The sequence below is a fragment of the Panthera leo genome, chromosome C1 (assembly GCF_018350215.1).
Source record: "Panthera leo isolate Ple1 chromosome C1, P.leo_Ple1_pat1.1, whole genome shotgun sequence".
Lineage (NCBI taxonomy): Eukaryota > Metazoa > Chordata > Mammalia > Carnivora > Felidae > Panthera > Panthera leo.
Genome location: NC_056686.1, coordinates 55416105 through 55435359, shown reverse-complemented (window position 1 = coordinate 55435359; position 19255 = coordinate 55416105). Strand labels below are relative to the sequence as shown.

Below are 19255 nucleotides of genomic sequence, written 5' to 3'. Positions count from 1 at the left end.
TTCAAAATAAATGGTCCTGTCCCATCCCCCCTCCCGATTATTCTCTGTAATAGCCCACTCTTCATTCCTACCATCACTTACCATAATTTGCAATTACTTTATTTAAGTGTTAGCTTCTTTCTGATCTTCCCCACTACTTCGGAAGGGCTGGAACCATATCTGTCTCATCTGCCACTGTAAATTCTAGGACCTGATTGTAAACAAGGTCTGGCACGTAGTCAATTCCATCAAGACTTGTGGAATGAGGGTGAATAGGCTGAAAACCGTGAGTGCACATACTGGCCTTTCCCTCTCCCACCTACTTTGACACCACTCCTCATCACTTCACTCTGCACACTTACCCTTGGAAGGGAATCACTGAGCTAAGGCTCTTGAGCAAGGGACATACCTGCTTTCAGCACCTGTCACTGTCCTGCATTAAGCTTTCCCCCACTTCACCACCTCCAGTCTTTACCACAAAGCCCTCACATCTTTGTGCAGGAAGGTGGAACCAGGCACAAATGAGTGATCTGAACAGAGTAGACAAATGGCTCAGAATACCTATTTATGTATTTTTAAAGGGGACCAGCTCTGGAGTTTCAGTCTTCATTCCTAGAAAGGAAAACAGAATGCAGTTAAGTGATTCATACTACACGGGGAAATGGTTTTCTTTAAGCTAGAGCCTGCACCAGTAGCCACTGCATGCAGGATCTCTGAACCAGTTCGCTGAATGACACCCAAGGTTTGAACCAATTAATCCACAACTGAGATCACAGCTGGAGATAAGTGATGGCAGAGAGAAGGAACTGGAGCCCCATCTCACATCCCAGCTGTAGGCAATCCATAGTCCTATTGACTTTAGCAAGGAAAGAACAGAGTTGGGCACTGTTGAATGTGTTCTTCCCCCACAGGGTCCTAGGAAAGTCAAACTAACAACTAGGGAGGACTTCAAAGTGGCAAATGGTGCAATTCAGTGAGGAAACCAGGCTTGCACAATCATTAAAACAGCAGAATCTCCCAGAAGGCAATTCCTAGAAATAAAATGCCAAGCATAGTGTAAGTCATCAGAAAGCCTCTGGAGCTGGAAATTCCAGCTTGACAGAAACCATCCACTTAGTGTTCTAAGAGGGAAGGACAGCATTATCCCAATTTCTCCAACTTAAGTTGTTTTTGAGACTTAGAATTGATTATTCAGCTAAATAATTGCTCCAAAATTCAGTTGACATTTTTTTTTAGCTCTGTGACCCTGGATAAGTTACTTGACCTCTCTTATTCTCTATATCCTGTACAAGGGAACATTGTAGTACTTGCTTCATGTTGTATAAAGATTAAGTAAATTGTAATGTATTTAAGTATTTAGTATGGTGTCCGACTATGGTGAAATGCTAGGGAAGGGTTGAAAAACAATTTCTTTTTGCAGATGTTTATATGGCTACAACAAATATACTCACAATGAAGTTTGCACACACCTTTACCATATCATAGCCTAATGCCAGTTTGCTTTCCCACTCCCATCCTAGAGCAACCTGAGAGCAAGAACTCAGTCTTTTTCGCTGTGAATCCCGTGTAAGCAAATTATCTGACAAATAGTAAGCATCTGATAAGTATTTGTGATGAATAAATAAGTAAAGGTATATTTCTCTGAGGTTATAAAATGAATAATGCACAATCCTTGTCCTTGAAGAGCTTATAGTCCAGTGGGGGAGAAAGACACTAAACAATTCCTCATCATGTGATTGATTAGAGTTCTAAAAGAGATATGGAAACACTGCTGTTAGAATTCATTTGGCTTGGGGGAACAAGGGAAGGAGGTGATACATAAGCCAACCTCAAAGGAGAGGGATTTCACAAGTAAAGGTTGGATTCAAGAAGGTGGCATCTAAACTGAGTTTTGAAGGATAAGTAGGAGTTAGCCAGATGAAGAAAGTACAGAGGGCTTACCAGGCAGATGAAATAACATGTGTGTACTTCAGGATCTTGTTTGGAGTGGGTGTGCATATCTGTACGTGTGTGCGAAAGACATTTCACCATCATACTGCAAGTTCCTATAGAATAGGAGTTGGCAAGTTTTTTCTATAAAGGGCTAAATAGTAAATATTTTCAGCATTGTGAGCCATCCAGTGTATCACAACTACTCACTTCGGTCACTGTAGCAAAAAACCAGCCATAGACAATATGGAGACAAGCGATGTGGGCAGATTTGGCCTTTGGATGGCTGGATTTGACCCATGGGCCCTAGTTTGCCAATCCTCTGGCTTCCCAAGGACACGGTGCATGAAGGTGCTCAACCAACAGGGCTTATGCTAGAGGGCCCTTCACATAATCAGACTTGCTCTTTGCATGGGTTATCAATTGATGTGTTATTAATTACCTTGAAATCATCAATATATATCACAGTTTCTTTCTTTTTTTTTTTTTAAGTAGGCTCCATGCTGGAGCCCAACATGGAACTTGAACTCACAACCGTGAGATCAAGACTTGACCTGAGATCAAGAGCTGGACACTTAACCAACTGAGCCACTGAGGTCCCCCTCTCACAGTTTCTATAGGTAAGGAAGAGTTCGGGCAGTCTGGCTCAGGATCTCTTATGAGGTTGCGGTCAAGATATTAACTGGGGCTGCAGTTAGCCAAGGGCTCTACTGGGACTGGAAAATATGCTTTCAAGGTGGTTCACTCACTTGGCTGACAAGTGGGTGCTGGCTTTGGCAGAAGGCCTCAGTTCCTCCCCCTATAGGCTCTTCCACATGGCTGCTTCAGCATCCTTCATAACATGGTGGCTGGCTTCTCCTAGAGCCAAGGTGGAAGCCATGACCTGGTCTAGAAAGCCACCCACTGTCATTTTTGCCATATTTTATTGGTCATACAGACAAAAAGGGATTCAATGCAGGGAGAGACACTATGCAAGATAAAAACACTAGAAGGCAAGGATTACTGGAGGCCATTTTGAGAATGGTTACCACACCCTTTCTTCATATCCACAGTGAGATGTATTTTACTCTTGTCCCTATCTTCTCTCCCCTATTTCAGCCAAATATTCTCATGGAAACTTCAAAGAATCTAAGTGTCCCATATCCCTCACATTGACCATAAAGAACAATGAGAAGACCTGAAGAACATGGGAAACCTGAAAAACATGAGAGAAACTGGGTACAAACAGAGGAAGCTCATCTCTGAAACTTTTCTTCAAGGAAAAGGCTTATCAGAGCCATTAATTGCTCCCCATCAGTAAATTGACCCTAGCCTTCCACATCCCAGCTTTCTCTCTTGCCTAAAGATGAGCTACACTAGACAGTCAGTTCTTTCACCCTGTACCTTCCATAAATGAAGCAGAATCCAGAAACTGGTAAAAACTTTACTTAGAAACACAGCCTACTCTTTCCTAAACAAACCCAGTGGGGGCTATTTGAGGAAACAAGCTGAAGCAACTCCATTTCTAACAAACTATTTGGGACTTAGGATTCTAACATTTTTGAACTGATGAGACCTTACCATTCTTTCCAGCCTCCAGCTTCATCCAGCACACCCATTCCCCAGCACACCTGAGAATAGTCTTCCTGCTTCTGCTTTCAGATATCCCATGTCCTTTTTGACTGAGCAAGCACTGGGGAGAAACGAGGTGACATCTCTTCAGAGTTCTCTTCACCTACTGCGTGGAGGCTCTGTGTTTTGTGGCTGGGGGGAAAGAGAGTTTTCGTTATTTTGGTTGTCCAAGTGATAGGAGACAGTCGAGAAAGAAGTAAAGGAGACAGAGAGGGACATGAGTTGTAGGACCCACCTCCAATCATTGGACTGTCTCTGAAACTCTATACCCAAGGAGATGAGGACCAGTATCTGAGAGGGACATATTGTTGTGAGAGACAGAGGACTCCAGCCAAAAGTATTGTTTCTTGGGGACTCAGATGACAAACTGCAGCACAGACGTGGGACCATTCTCCATACCTCTCAGAACCTAGCAACACACAAGCCTTGAGCCCTATGGACTAGGGTGCATTGTGGGGAAGCCCCCTTGAAACAGACATTGGTGGTCTCACAGTTAGTATAGTTGGTGACGCTGCATGAATAGTGTTGACAAGAGGGAAGCCATGGTGTATGACAGGTGCATGTACCTTATCCACTAAGTTGTTGGTATAGGTAGGCACTCTGCGGGGACTTCTGGAAACAATCTGAGCACCTCTGGATGAGAGAGACTAATCCTATATTTTGACATGTAGGAGCCTACGGTCATATCTTGGGGGTATTAATATAAATGTGACCTTAATATAGGAGTTAATGAATGGAGTACGGATGTTGGAACCATTCTACCTGAGTTTGAGTCACAGTGTGGCCCTGGGCAAGTTATTGAACCTCTGTCTGAGTCTTATTTTTCTTCACTTACAATTGGAGATAATAAAACACTTATTTTAGAAGGATGTTGTAAGTATTCCTAGAATTATGTGTGTGTGTGTGTGTATATATATATATATATATATATATATATATATATATAGTGCCTGGTACATAATAAGCACCACCACATAATTGTTGGAAAAACGTTTTACACTCTTAAGTTGATGGTGCCCAAAAGAAAGTTGTTGTATAGACTTCCTCCAATGAAAATCACCTCCTCAACTATGGAGCCTATTACATGTTGGAAAATTCTCATTATTAAAAACGTTCTTTCTGATATTAAGGCAATTTGCCTCATTGCAACTTCTCCACATTGGTTCCAATTTTTCTCTGAGATATTATTCCAAAATAAACTTTTAATAAGCTCATTGAGACAATTCTCAAGATCTCCCTGAGTTTTCTCTTTTCCAAGCTAAGCGGCCCCAGGTCCTTCAACCATTCCTCAGAGAACTGGTCCCCAGACCCCTCTGCAACCCAGGCGCATGCCCCTGAATGCACTGCAGATTGGCAGGGTTGGGGAGGTATATGGATTCCAAGTAGAGAGCCTGGAGACTGTCTCCAGGAGACCCTCCCCCCTCATATGAACACATGTTCCTCAGAGGAAAAATGTCAGATTAACCCAACCGTTTCAAATTAATTTTGTTTGGGAGAGCAAGGGGAAGGGGATTTCTAAACAGGGCCAAGGACTTTGTCAAAGCTGTTCCTCCAAGATAGAGATGGACAACTGGCTGGCCTGGAGAGGGGCCAGCTGGGAAGTGTAACTCTGTCCAGGGATGTGAGCCAGGACTGGCTCCTCCTCTTGGGAGGTAAGAAGGAAAAGCTGGTTTCCTCAGTAGAGATAAGCATACAGTGTGCGCTCAAGTCAAAAATAAAATTTCTCTTTGTACCTGGCACAGGCCCTAACTCATGCCCCCAGCTGGAGCACATGCCTCCCTCATTCCACTTTCACTGTGAGAAGCCCTGGATGGTGGCTGTCCGCTCCTCACCTCCAGGGCATGAGGCTGCCAGACACAAGTGTAGCACGTTTCCGGGTTTCACTTGCTCGGGACTTTCTGAATCATTTTTCTTTTATGGGCCTGTGGGGTAGAAGAACAGGAGGGAGGAGGGAACATGGAAAATGTCACTTTTGGTCTCAGTCAGACTTTGTTTTCTATAGAATAACGGCTGAAACACTTTTCAGATGCTTTCTGTTTAGCAGGGGGTAAGGATGAACAAGGATTGTGCCCAAGGACTGCTTGGGAAAAAAGGCCTCCTTATTTTTTTTATTAACAGAAGTTTTCCCTATTATCAGGGTAAGGCCTGATGATCAAAGGGGGAAAAACATCAACCATGGTTCACCATCCAAAGACAGCCTTCATTAACATGGTAGTAGATCTCTTGTCAGAATTTAGGTCAGAGGGTTTTTGTTTGTTTGGTGTTGGTTTTTGTTTTAATTTAAATTCAAGTTAGCTAACATACAGTGCAGTATTGATTTCAGTAGAACCCAGTGATTCATCACTTACATACAATATTCAGTGCTCATCCCAACAAGTGCCCTCCTTAATGCTCATTACCATTTAGCCCATCCCCCCACCAAACGTCCTCCAGCAGCCCTCGGTTTGTTCTCTGTATTTAAGAGTCTCTTACGGTTTGCCTCCCTCTCTGTTTTGATCTTACTTTTTCTTCCCTTTCCCTATGTTCACATGTTTTGTTTCTTAGATTCCACATATGAGTGAAATCATACTATATTTGCATGTCAAAGCTTTGAATCTCCTTTCCAAATAATTATAACCATAATTTACAATACATGATTCTAAATCATTCACAAATATTATGAACATTTCTTCTTTTAGTATATACTTTACACAAATGTATTTTTAATAGCTTTATAAAGATACGATTCACATACCATATAATTTGCCCATTTAAAGTGTACAATGTAATGGGTTTTGGTATACACGTGTTGTTCAACTATCACTGTAATTGCTTTGAGAACATTTTCATTACCCCAGAAAGAAAGCTTGTGCCCATTAGTGATCACTCCCCATTCTCATCCCCGCTCTAGCCTCAGCCCAGGTAACCACTAATTTATTCTCTTGTCTCTATAGATTTACCATTTCTAGACATTTCATATAAATAACGTTATACAATACAGGTCTTTTGTGACTGCTTCTCTCATTTAGCATAATTTTTTCAAGGCTCACCCATGTTACAGCATGTATCAATACTTCATTCTTTTTTACTGCCAAATAATATTCTACTACATAGATATACCACATTTGACTTATCAGTTTATCAGTTGATGGACATTTGTGTTGGTTCTACTTTTTAACTATTATGAATAATGCCAACTTAAATATTTCTGTATAAGTATATATTTCTATTTCTGAGTGGAATTCTGAGTGGAATTGCTGGGTAACCTTTGTGTGGAACTGCTATACTGTCTTCCAAAATGGCTGCTCCATTTTACATTCCCACCAGCAGTGTATGATGGTTCTAATTTCTCTGCATTTTTTTCCAGCACTTGTTATTATGTCTTTTTTAGTACAATGGTCCTAGCAGGTATAAAATGACATCTCATCATGTTTTGATTTTCATTTCCCTAGTGGCTAATGATGTTAAGCATGTTTTCATATGCTTGTGGGCCATTCTTACACCTGCTTTGGTGAAGTGTCTATTTAGAACCTTTGCCTATGTTTTAATTAGGTTATTTGTCTTTTTTTTTCTAGTTGTGATTTTTGGATATATATTCTGGATACAAGTCCCTAATCAGATAAATGGTTTGCAAATATTTTCTCTCATTCTTTCAGGTTGTTTTTTCACTGTTTTGATAGTGTTCTTGGAAGCACAAAAGTTTTTCATTTTGATAAAGTTCAGTTTGTCTATTTTTCTTTCTTTTGATGCTTGTGTTTTTGGTGTAATATCTAAGAAGGCTTTGCCTAACCCAAGGTCTATTACTCCTATATTTTCTTCTAAGAGGTTAATAGTTTTAGCTCTTAAACATTTCAGTCTATAATCCATTTTGAGTTAATTTCTGTGTATGGTGTTAGGAAGGAGTCCAACTTCATTCTTTTTCATGGGGATATAAATGTCTTTTTTAATGGTTGCAAAATATGCCATTTATTTGAAGATATTTTAATCTTTCTAATTTGGGCCTACTATAATAAATTCTATGAAGACTCTATATCTAAAATTAATTTTTTTCAGGGGTGCCTAGCTGGCTCAGTCAGTTGAGCGCCCAACTTCTGCTCAGGTCATGATCTTGTCGTTCGTAAATTTGAGCCCCACTTCAGGAGCTGTGCTGACAGCTCAGAGCTTGGAGCCCGCTTTGGATTCTTTGTCTCCCTCTCTCTCTGCCCCTACCCCACTCATACTCTGTCTTTCTCTCTCTCAAAATAAATAAACATTAAAAAATACTAAAATTAATTTTTTCAAATAAATCAATAAAACCTAGAAAAATCTACAAATGGGTAATAACAATCTAGAAATAGAATTATTGAGTCAAAGAGAATAATCATTTTAAAGGCACTTGATCTATGTCATCACATTGATTTCTCAAATGGTTTTATTGATTTATATTCCTTTCAGCAACATATAATCCTTTCAGCAATAAATCCTTTCAGCAATTTTTATTGCCTTAACTGCAAGGGGATTTGTATTATTTTTTTTAATCCTTGCTAATTTGATTGGCAAACATTTTTCTCACTAATTTGTTTTCTAGTTGCATTTCTTACTCTATGAATTTTCTGATTTCTTTACCACATTTATCTGTTTTTCTTACTTTTTTTAAACTCCTTATAAGGCCTGTCTCTTTCTTTGGCTCCCTATCATCTATCACCCTGCAGCATACTGATCAAAACTTCTCACTGGATCACTTGAATCTTCTGTCTCTACAGTGAGAACTTGCAAAGACTTAAGTTAGATTTTTTAAAACATGTTTTAGTATCTTTTTACCAGCTGTTCCCACTCCTGGAAGTAAGTGTTCATCCTACAGAACTTCTCATGGTAGCACCATAACATTTTTGGCCCTCTGCTTTCCCCTAAAACCTTACCAGTGCTGTGTTCCACCCCTCAAAGCTCTTCTGATTGGCTCATTAATGAACTTAACTGTGAAAATAATATAGTTATGTCAGATAAAGCATTTTTGCATGCAGTACCTCTCTTTAGCGCACATAAACGCTGAAAGATAATTATCACTATCATCCCTGAGATGGGAAACCTGAGGCACAGATAGGTTAAGTACCTTGCCCAAAGTCACACAGCTTATAAACTGTTGAGCTGGACTTTGACCATAGGCATTCAGACTCCAGAGCCATTGGGGTGGCTAGCTAGTTCATCTGATCCATGAAATCACATTAAGGTAACAGGGGGTCAATAGGACCTAATGTTGCCACCCCAGGTTAAAATGTACACTTTAAAAGTCACCTCAGCCCAGAGTTATGAATAGTTCTGGGCATCATGACAAGACTGATACAAAAAAGCGTGCTGCTTTGCTCTATTGTACCAGAGCTAAATATGTTCAGGCCTGGCACAGAGTAAGTACTCAAGAAATGATGGTTTTCTCTCCCTATTTCCTTGGACCCCAGACAGATGCCCTATCATCATCGGTGCAGAACCTTGGTGATGATCTATCAACTTGACTAATAGCATAATAATCAGAGCTACTTCTTGAGTGCAATCTACTGCAAACACTATGCAATTCACATACACTGCCTAATGAGCTCATGCCAATCTTAACACATGCTTGAGAAGTCAATCTTTAGACACATAGTCAAATCACATGTTAAAACATCTGGAAAGCTGGTCCTTTTCCACATGGATCAGATCATGTTTTTACTTTTCTTCTCAACCCTCCCAGCAGCTTCCCGATGCATTCAGAGTAAAATCTAAAGGCTTTACATGTTCCAGTCATCTTGACCTTCTTATTCTTCCCCAAACATTCACTGAAAGCACACTTTCCTTATGATTGTCACATCTGATGTTCTCCCCACCTGGAATCTTCTTCTCTACACTTAGTTCACATTTCAGCTCAGATGTCACCTTTTCAGAGGAGCCTTCCTTGACTACCTCTTCTAAGTAGCTTCCCTCCATTCCTAATATCTGTTACTATGCTTTGCTCATTGTACTTGCCACCAGGCATTCATATTTATTTATTATCTGTTTCACTCAACTAAATTCTTACATACATGAAAAAGGGAACTCTGTCCTTGTTCGCTGCTATATTTATTCCCAGAGGCTTGAGTCACACACTGCAGGTGCTCAAAAAAGTATTTATTGAAGGAAAGATGGAAGGAAGGGAGGGAGAGAAGGAAGGAAGGAAGGACAAAGGAAGAAAGGAAGGAAGGAAGAAAGAAAGAATCCTTAATATCCCCATTTCATAGATGGGAAGTCAGAGAGGTTAAATAACTTGCTTAAGGTTGTACAGCTAATTAAGGGACAAAACACAGATCAAAGACTTTAAAAAATAAATTGTAAGTTTATTTATTTATTTATTTATTTATTTATTTATTTATTTATTTAGAGACACTCGGGGAGTGGCAGAAAGAGAGGGAGAGAGAGAATCCCAAATAGGCTCCATGCTGTCATCACAGAGCACGATGCAGGGCCCGAACCCACAAACCATGAAATTATGACCTGAGCTGAAATCAAAAGTCGAACGTTTAACTGTCTGAGCAACCCAGACGCTCCCAGAGACTGAAGACTTTTGCTCTTAACCACTACATGTTTCTGTCACTAAATATCACCTCACATATACTTGAGCATTGGAGGGTTTATCTGCAATATTGCATGACTTTAAAAATAAAAGAGGCCTAAGTAATTATTTATAGATTATTTGTTTTTATTTTATGTTTTAATGTTTGTTTACTTTGAAGGGGAGAGGGGCAGAGAGAGAAGGAGAGAGAGAATCCCAAGCAGGCTCCAGGCTGTCAGCACAGAGCCCAACACGGGGCTTAATCTCACGAACCTTGGGATCATGACCTGAGCCAAAATCAAGAGTCAGATGCTCAACTGACTGGGCCACCCAGGTGCTCCTAGATTACTTGTTTTTTTAAAAAAGGAGAAAGAAACACAAAAAGAACCAAAAAATGACGCACATATTCTGGATGAAAATACAAAGTTAGGAGTACTTGAATAACCATAGTGGGTTTTGGTTTAGTACCTTATTTTAATTCCCTCTCATGTATACTCTCAAAAGGCATGGAAAAATCCTTTTGTTTGTGACACAGGGAAGTCGTTGCAAATGCCTAGGCATGGGACTTATCTAGAAGGCCACAATCTAAGCATCTTCTCAGAATGCTAACCTATTCTTTTTAGTTCAAAGTAACATAATCCTTTAGACATCCAATTTGTAGATCAGTTATAGCATGGTTGGGAAACTCGAGGCTGGATATTATCCTTTTTTACTCTTTTCAGTTTATAATAAACAAAAAGTGAAATACAATGTCCAAAAATACATAAACCAGAGAGCACAAGTACTAGAAAGCCCTTTAGGGAGCATCTGGTTTACTCCCTCATTTTCCAGATGAGGAATGTAGATCCCTGGGAGGTGAATTTGTACATATATAATAATTATGCTTGACATTTGCTTTCAAATTTAGCATAGCGATATGCCAAATGAACCAAAAAACTGAGAATGTGTGGCCAAAAAATTCTATGTGTTTCCTCAGGAACTCATTGAATCATGACATCAGGGTTTTTTTCTCAAGTCTCTAAAATCTCTAACTAAAAATGACCTCACATCTCGTTAGGGGAATAAATCTATGGGCCTGTTAACCTCAAACCAGCCAATATTGGCACTATGTGTATCATGGGCCACATCTGATTCAACTCACCAATCTTCGTTCAACTCTGCTCAAGGGTATTGACCATGCACTACAGATATGAGGTGTGGTCTTTAGCCAGGTGAGGACTCAAGTCTAAGGATGGTCTATGTGAGATCCTCTGCACAGGGAACTTATCAGCATGGATGGTCAGAAACAAGTCTGAACAATTTTTTTCCCTTTCTTTTTCCCTGTTCTGTTGTTGTTTTATTTCCCACTATTCATCCTTTTTTCCCATCCTGATAGTAAAATAAATACATGCTTGATGCAAAAAAAAAAAATTCTCCAGGGGCACCTGGGTTTCTCGGTCGGTTAGGCGTCCGACTTCGGCTCAGATCATAATCTCATGGCTGGTGGGTTCGAGCCCCGCATCCTGCTCTGTGCTGACAGCTCAGAGCCTGGAGCCTGCTTCGGATTCTGTGTCTTCCTCTCTCTCTCTGCCCCTTCCCCACTCACACTCTGTCTCTCTGTCTCTTAAAAAATAAATAAATATTAAAAAAATTTTTTTTAATTCTCCAAAGAACAATTAAGTACCTACAACATTACATCTAAATTTACAAACATTGGTAACACTTTCATGTGTGGTGTTTAAAAATCATTAATTAAGAAAATGAGGCTGTCTGGGAGAAATTTGGTACCTTATATTTGACATCATCAGTCAGAACCTTCTCCACATCTTCCCAGGGCCCATATTGAAAAAAGATATTAGAGTGGATAGTTAGTCCATGGTGAGAAATGTTTATTATTGAGGACATGAAAGTAAATTGTACCAAATGAGCACTTTCAGATTGAAATCATGGTGAGGGACAAACAAATGTTAAGGTTGTTGTAGGCATGTCATGGCTAAGCCCCTGGATGCTTTGGAGCTTGTTAGAATCCCATTTTGGCGGGCTGGTTGCTCAACCTCTCAGAGCCTTTTCCATAAAAATGGAGATCAAGATCCCTTCTATGTAAGAAGATTATGAGGATCTTGTGAGATGGGCCTATACAGATCTTAGCGCAGAGCCAGGCACATACTATGTCCTCGCTCAGCATGAGCCACTCTTGTAAAGTGACCTTCAGTGCAGTGTCCTAGCAACCAGAACTAAAGAAAGAGTCAGAAAAGGTGAGTTTCCTACACTGAATTCATCCACCATTTCACAGGGGCTCTGCCAGCAACCTCATGGTAGGTGATCTATGGAATCCAGGCTGGGAGCAGGCACAGCCTGCCCACTGCTGCAGGCTTGGGAAGCCAGAGCAGCAGCCTCCAGGGGTGCAAAGACAATCTGGGGGCTTCCCTCACCTGGGTCACTCCCTCCTTCATCCCAGCATGTTGTCCAAGTGAAATCTGGTATAAATGAGGAGTCTGGACCACCAAAGCAGCAGGAGGAATGGAGGGCCCAGAGGGAGGATCTGAAGCCTGAGGAGGGACAGTGTGGAGTCAGGAAAGTGACGCCCAGCTCCACTGCCCTAGTGACAGGGGCAGGAGAGGAAAACGAAGTCAGTCAGCTGGTTCCTATGACAGGAAAGGGAACTCTGCAAGCCAGAGCCCTCGGGAAATCAGTTTAGGAAATTAAGCAGGGTTTAACATGTTAAACCACTGGAAGGATAAAGATACAGGGAAAGGGATTCCGGGTACCTCGGGAGAGGGGACAGTGGGTGGCACATCCTCTGCAGGGAGAGATTCAAACAAATACATTTCTTCTTCTGTTGTCTGCTTTTCAGTGGAATGGAAAAACACACACTCTCCTCCATAATAAGTGGTTTGGTCTGTGCCTCTCTTGACTTCCTCACAAACAACCCCAGGGAGCAGACAGACTTCTCAGATTACTCTTGACCTTGGGAGTTGACCCTTAGAAATGCATTCGACTTCAAGAACTAAGAAAACAAAACCAAACCCAAAACAACAACCTCCTGTAAAGGATGGTTTATTTCTGCTGGGGATCCTGTTTCCCTTCTCTACTTCATTGTTGCTCCACAGTTAAGATAACTTTAACACACACACACACATACACACATACACACACACACACACACACACACACACACACACACATCAGATCATCCCTCTTCTAATCAAAACTCTTCACAGTTTCCCACTGTCCTTAGATTAAAATCCAAATAGCAAACTGTGGACAATAAGGTCTCATGTGATCCAGCACTTGCCCGCCTCTTGGACCTCATTCCACACCACTCTCTGGCTGTTCGTCATGACCCAGCTACCCTGGCCTTGTTCTTCTTCTTCCAGGCTTATTCCCACTTAGCGCCCTTGTGCCAGCCGTTCTCCATGTTTGAAATGCTCTCCTCCCTGGATATTGCATGCCTTTCTTGCCTTTCACATCCCACTCAAATGTCACCTTTACAGGGAGACCTTCCTGAATCACCCAGTGCAAACCCAGATCTGTACCCACACCACAACTTTCCAGCACTTAGTCACTTTCTGGCATTGTGTGTGTGTGTGTGTGTGTGTGTGTGTGTGTACTTACTCCTTGATTATGTTGTTTGTCGCTCCTACAGGGACATGAGCTCCATGACATAAGGCCCTAGCTGTCCTGTTCATGATTGTATCCACAGAGTCTAAGCCTTGCCTGACACACAGCACAGCTCAGCTCAGTATCTATTTGTAAATGGGAAGAATGAAGCTCCTACCTTTCTACTCTCTCCCCCACTGCCATCTTTGGTGACTTTATCATCTACTTGGATTATACCTGATTCCTTCTCATCGCCCCTCAGTACCACTCAGAAACCAGCAGAACCATATTCTGGCCTTCATCATCATGCCCAAGCATCTCCTACTTGGAACCACTCTGTACTCTTCAAAGCCTATATATACATCTTCCAAACCTCTTTTACCCACTTCCACTAAAGCAAATTCCCAAATCCCCAACCCCATGAGCTTCTCCATTTGACTCTCTGCATTTTGTGGCTAGGAAGATAGGGTTGTAGTTACACCAGTGACCTGAATTTGAGCATTTTTGTGAGGATGAAGTGAGCACAAAGCCTGGCACATTAAAAGTGCTCAGTGGTAGCCTGTCTCATTTCTATCACTATTACAAAAAAAGTTTCTTCTTGGTCTCTGCCTCCCTCCCTTTCTTCTCCTCCTCCCCTTTCACTCCTATTTGGTTAGTTTTACTCTCCTTGGTTCATTTATATGAGGTGAAGTTAGGACCTTGCCAGGTCTTCTTGGTGGTGATACAGAATTCTGACTGGACAGAACCAGCCTGGTGTGGGCTGAAGAAAAGCTGAGCACTTTCCAGGCTCCAAGGGAACCTTGCACACCAACCCATGGGCTTCAGGCTGTGACTGTCTGGGGTCCACAGGTGGGCCTCTAAAGCTGTTAGAGGCAGGGGATGAGGCCCCCAGGGCAGCATGGGCTGGAGTGATGTTCACCTGTGTTTTCACTTACACGATGCTTAAGAAATCAGTTTCTATCCTTTGGGATCATCAGTTCATGGTTTACTATAACCCTTTCAATTTTTTAGCCTTTCTTGTTCAAGTTCTCAGGAATCCAGAGAGGCAATCCTTGGAAACAATCATGAGTAATTCCTGGCCTGTTTCCCTGTATGGAAGAGGGATAGAGTGAGCACAGAGGAAGTTGCCTATGTCTCCCGGCTGTGGTTCTGTGACCTAGGCAATCTGAAATCGTGAGACTCTTTCCTAGCCTCTCCGCAGATAGGTCTCAGGCCCCAGATTGGGGAATTTTTCGTTTGCAGAAGTCCAATGTATTTCAGGATGACTAATGCCAATCACATACCAGATTGTCAAATATTTGCTAGAAGAATTTATAAGTGACTAAATAAAGGAACTCAGAAATGGATATGGCTGTTGACCCTCCTGCTATGAGGGATGGGCAAGTCTGGAATAAGCGGGATGACTTTATAAAATGAACTAATTATTTCCACAAATGCTCTGGGCACATAGTATGTGCCAGATACTGTGCCAGATGCTGGGGATACAGGGTGAGAAAAAGCAGGTCCAGTCTCCACTCTCAGAGAGCTCAAAGTTGGAGTGTTCCAGTGAGAATGATACAGTGTGACAGGTGCTACTGCCAGAGGGAACGTACAGGGTGATCTATCTGGAAGCACATGGAAGACAACATGTCACTCAAAGCACCAGGCTTGGAGAGGGCTTCTTGGAGGACATCGCGATGCCCCAGGTGAGGCTTGAAGGATGAATGAGTCAGCCAGGTGGCAGGAAGGGAAGCAAGGTTGAAGGAAAGTTGCCACACAAAGCCAAGAGCACGTGCAAAGGATGAAGGATGAGCGAGGGCATGATGCTCTGCAGGAATGAGGTGCAGCCGAGTAGGGCTCCACTGCCAGAGGTTCTGACTTAATTGGTCTTGGATAGAGCCCAGCCTTGGGGATGATTTACAAGCTTGAGTATGTTTTAAAGAAGGTAGCTTTAATGTGCAGCCCGGGTTAAGAGCCACTGGAACAGAACATGGGATGAAAGGGAGGGCGTGGTAAGAGGTTAAGGCTGGAGATGTGAAGTGGGCCAGATCACACAGGGCCTGGAAGACTGTGTCAAGGAGCTTGAGTTTTCTTCTCTGAGCACTGGGAAGCTCTTTATACATTTAAGCAAGGGAACAGGTGGCATGATCAGACTTGCAGTCTTCAGAGCATCCCTGTTGTGGAATATGGATCAGAGCGGGGACAGGAATGGAAGTAAGAAAAACCAGTTGGGAGGCTCTTGCAATACATGACGCAAAAGATAATCACAGCCTGAATTAGGCGAGTGGCAGCAGGGATGAAGAGAAGGAGATGAATTCCAGAGATATTTAGGAAGTAGGACTGCTAAGGCTGATCAGAGATTGACTGTGAAAGGGAGAAGTCAGGGCCATCCTTTTGTTTGGACAGTTGGGTGGGCAAAGCCCCATTCCCTAGGATGGGGCTCATTGGAGGGGAAGCACCAGGACAGGAGAAGCTGGTTTGTGGATGCGTGGGCGAGGACATCAACCTGCAGCCTGTTGAGTGTGAGGTACAAGTGGGACATCCAAGTGACACGACCAGCCAATAGACGGTAGCTTAGTCCTCAGGTAAAATATCTCAGTTGAAGACAGAAGAAGTCATTGGAAAAGGATGAGAATTGGGTGAGATCACCCAGGGAAGAGACTGGAGTGGGAAGAGAAAAACATGTCCACAGAACCTTGCAAGTTACTCCCTTCCTCCAGGTAGACAGCTCTAAACCCATTAAGGGTAATTAGGCTAAGTGGTGACGTGACTTGTCCTAGCTAGTCCTCCTCACATCTGTGAGCAGGCTTACCCTAGCCAATGTGAGCCCCTGCTGCTGGCCTATATTCGGCCCATCACTGTCAGTGCAATTGGATCAAGTTGATCTGCAATGAGAAGCGGCTGACAGTTGTGTCTTGCACCTATGGAGCTTAGCTGCGGGAAGCAGTTCCAAATTCCACGGCTCTGCTTAGAGCTTTCTAAACCACAGTGGTGGTTATGTGTTAGACATCAGAGACATTTTAAAGAAAGTGAGCCTGAATCATCTGAGAATGGGAACATTTGACAACTAACTCAACACAAAGGTCCTGGGAAGAATTTGCTGTGGAGAAGGGAAGGATGGGTAGGCAGCTAGTAATGCTTTATTCTAGGCTCTGTGCAATTGTGATGCTATTTTTGGTTTACAGTCTGCCTGGATCTAAGTGCCCTGTTATGCCCTCAGATTCCAGAATCAATCTCTGTTGTATTGTAAACAATAACGACAAAGTGCTTTGACGTTAAGCAGTTTCTTTTATTCCTAACAATAGGCCTGTCAATAAGGCAGTAAATACGTAATTAAGGCAAGTAAATAAGGGGTTAGCCCCATTTTAAAGATGAAGAAACTGAGACCAGAGTTAATTCACTTGCCTAAACTGCAGAAAATATAATGGGGGCTGAGGAACTGATCCGGTTTCTCACTCTATATCCACTCCAACCTCCCATTCTGGCTTCTATCTCTTTAAAAAGGGCTTTTTGACCCACTCCAGAGATGAGCCGTAAGAGGGGATGGGAAGAAGATTTGAAAAGAAGCTTGGCAAGTAGTTCCTGTGATAGCTCTGTTTGCGAATTTTTCCTTTGCTCTTAATCTCACTCCGGCATAAATCACATATGCCCAATACCAAAAAGTTTGAAGACAGTTGTCTGGAGCGGGTGAAGGAGTCAGAGAACCCAATGAATTAGGTCTATAATTCAGGACTGGAAAGGATCAATGGGTCATCTACTTTAACACCTGAATGTTCAGATGGTAGAAAGTGAGGGGAAAACAACCTGTGTGTGCTCACTAGCCAACTATGGCAATCAGAAGACCCAAAGCCTAGCTTGCTGATGTGCCCCCAAAGAGCAGTGTGAAAATAACTTCAGACTTGGAGCACTGAAACAAAGAAACAGAACTAAAATCTCTGGGGGATTAGAGAGGTTACCTAAAAGAAACAGTACACACTCTGAGATGCATTCCCTTTTTCTTTTGGATATGTTTTTATAGGGCTCTGATTGAGAAAGTTAATTAGGGGAATTATTATGGTACTCTCTTTCTCTTGTCTTTGACTAAAGTCATGGGAGGAGGTAGGTAGGTGGAAATGCCTAGCAGGTAGAGTGGGTGGAATTGGGAAATTGCTCTGTAAGATTCAAGTTGGTGACAATGGGATTGTTGGTTCCACCACTTTATTATTTACTAGTCACTAGAATTAAATGTAATAATAGCTTACGTTTGTATAGTATATTTTAATTTACAAAGGGCTTTTATGACATTATCTCATTTGATCCCACTGACAACCCTGTAAGGTAGACAAGGCAGGTATAATTATCCCACTTTATGGATGACAGAACTGAGGCCCGGAGAAGTGAAATGACTTGACCCAGCACATTCAGTTATTAAACAGAGTCTGGACTAGAAACTAGGCATTCTTCCCCACAGAGCTTCAACTCTGCAAAGGTCACACAGCTAAGTAAGTGGGACTTGAATCCCAGGGAGTCCGCCTCAGAGCCTGTGCTTTTGACTACCATGTTTTTCTAGTCATTCACCAGACATTTGTTGACTGTGTCTTGTTTTCTTAGTTTCCTGCTCACTGTACCTATAATTCATGTATTCTTACTGAGACAGGTGCTCATTAGTGAAGGCATGCTTGGTAAAGGCTTCCAGAACCCTCTCCATACCTCAGCAAACACAAGCCTGTGGCCTAATTCCAGAGTCCCCATAAGAACTAATTGCAGGGAAGATGAACCAAGAGAAGACTAACACACAGGCCCCCACCCCACCCCACCCCCCCCACAGCCTTTAGGCTTTGGGCTCATGAGAAGCTGATGCACTACATGTCCAGCCTGGATCCAACCAGAAGTGAGGAAGCCAGAAGACCATTTTACCCAGGAGTCTCTCGTGTTGTCTTCTCCCTTGCTATGTTAGCCTTTCTTAGTAAAAATTAGTAGCAGCTGTTGGCTAGTCTTGGAAATTGTGTACCCTCAGGAGAACGTGTCACAGAGTACACAGGGCCTGCTTGGGGCTGGACCCCTGGGACAGGCAGCTCACTCCCGGGACAGGGAGCTCTATAAATAGCACCCATGATAGTGAAAGGGGAGGTAGGTCAGAAGAGCAAGCTGGCTCTCCTCAGGAATCATAAACCAGTGAGTCTAAGCAATAATTCTCAGAAAACAAAACAAAACAAAACAAAAAACCCATTCCTATTACATGGGTCTAACACTGAGGAGTCCCTTTAAGAACTAATTTATATTATAAGCTGTTTAGGACTTTCTTTTCCTCATTCCTTCCCTCCCCTCTCTTTCTCTCAGTTCCTGACTAACATGCCTTTTCCATCTTGTCTGTCAGATGATATTGTATAAGAATCCAGACTGAGTGTTTCTTACTATTTATAGAAGATGGTTGCACTGCTTTAGCTACTACAGGAACTGGAGTTTGGTTCCGGGTTATGTTACATGAGAAAAACTTATAGAAATATGTTTGTTCTCAAATGTTCCTATCCCACTCCTGTAACATCACATCTAAGAGGCCTCTCTGAGTACCATGTCACTTCCCTACATCCTTTTTTAATGAAAAAAATAATTTTAGGATTGCAAAAGCAGTTTGTGCCAGTCAAGAGTGTCAAAAACTATATAAATGTATAACTAAGAACA

The 19255-nt window shown here is 42.2% G+C and overlaps 1 protein-coding gene across 1 annotated transcript in view; it reads right to left on the bottom strand.

The window, feature by feature from the left end:
• Nucleotides 1-527: 527 nt before the first annotated feature.
• The window catches only part of IL12RB2 (interleukin 12 receptor subunit beta 2), a 143370-nt gene continuing 124642 nt past the window's right edge, over nt 528-19255 (bottom strand). Inside the window, exons 18-21 of the mRNA XM_042952075.1 lie at nt 5352-5441; nt 3469-3651; nt 2658-2766; nt 528-591 (exon numbers count right to left, since the gene is read on the bottom strand). Coding sequence (XP_042808009.1) covers nt 5423-5441 — 19 coding nt within the window. The 3' untranslated portion in view covers nt 528-591; nt 2658-2766; nt 3469-3651; nt 5352-5422. The remainder of the gene's footprint in view (nt 592-2657; nt 2767-3468; nt 3652-5351; nt 5442-19255) is intronic.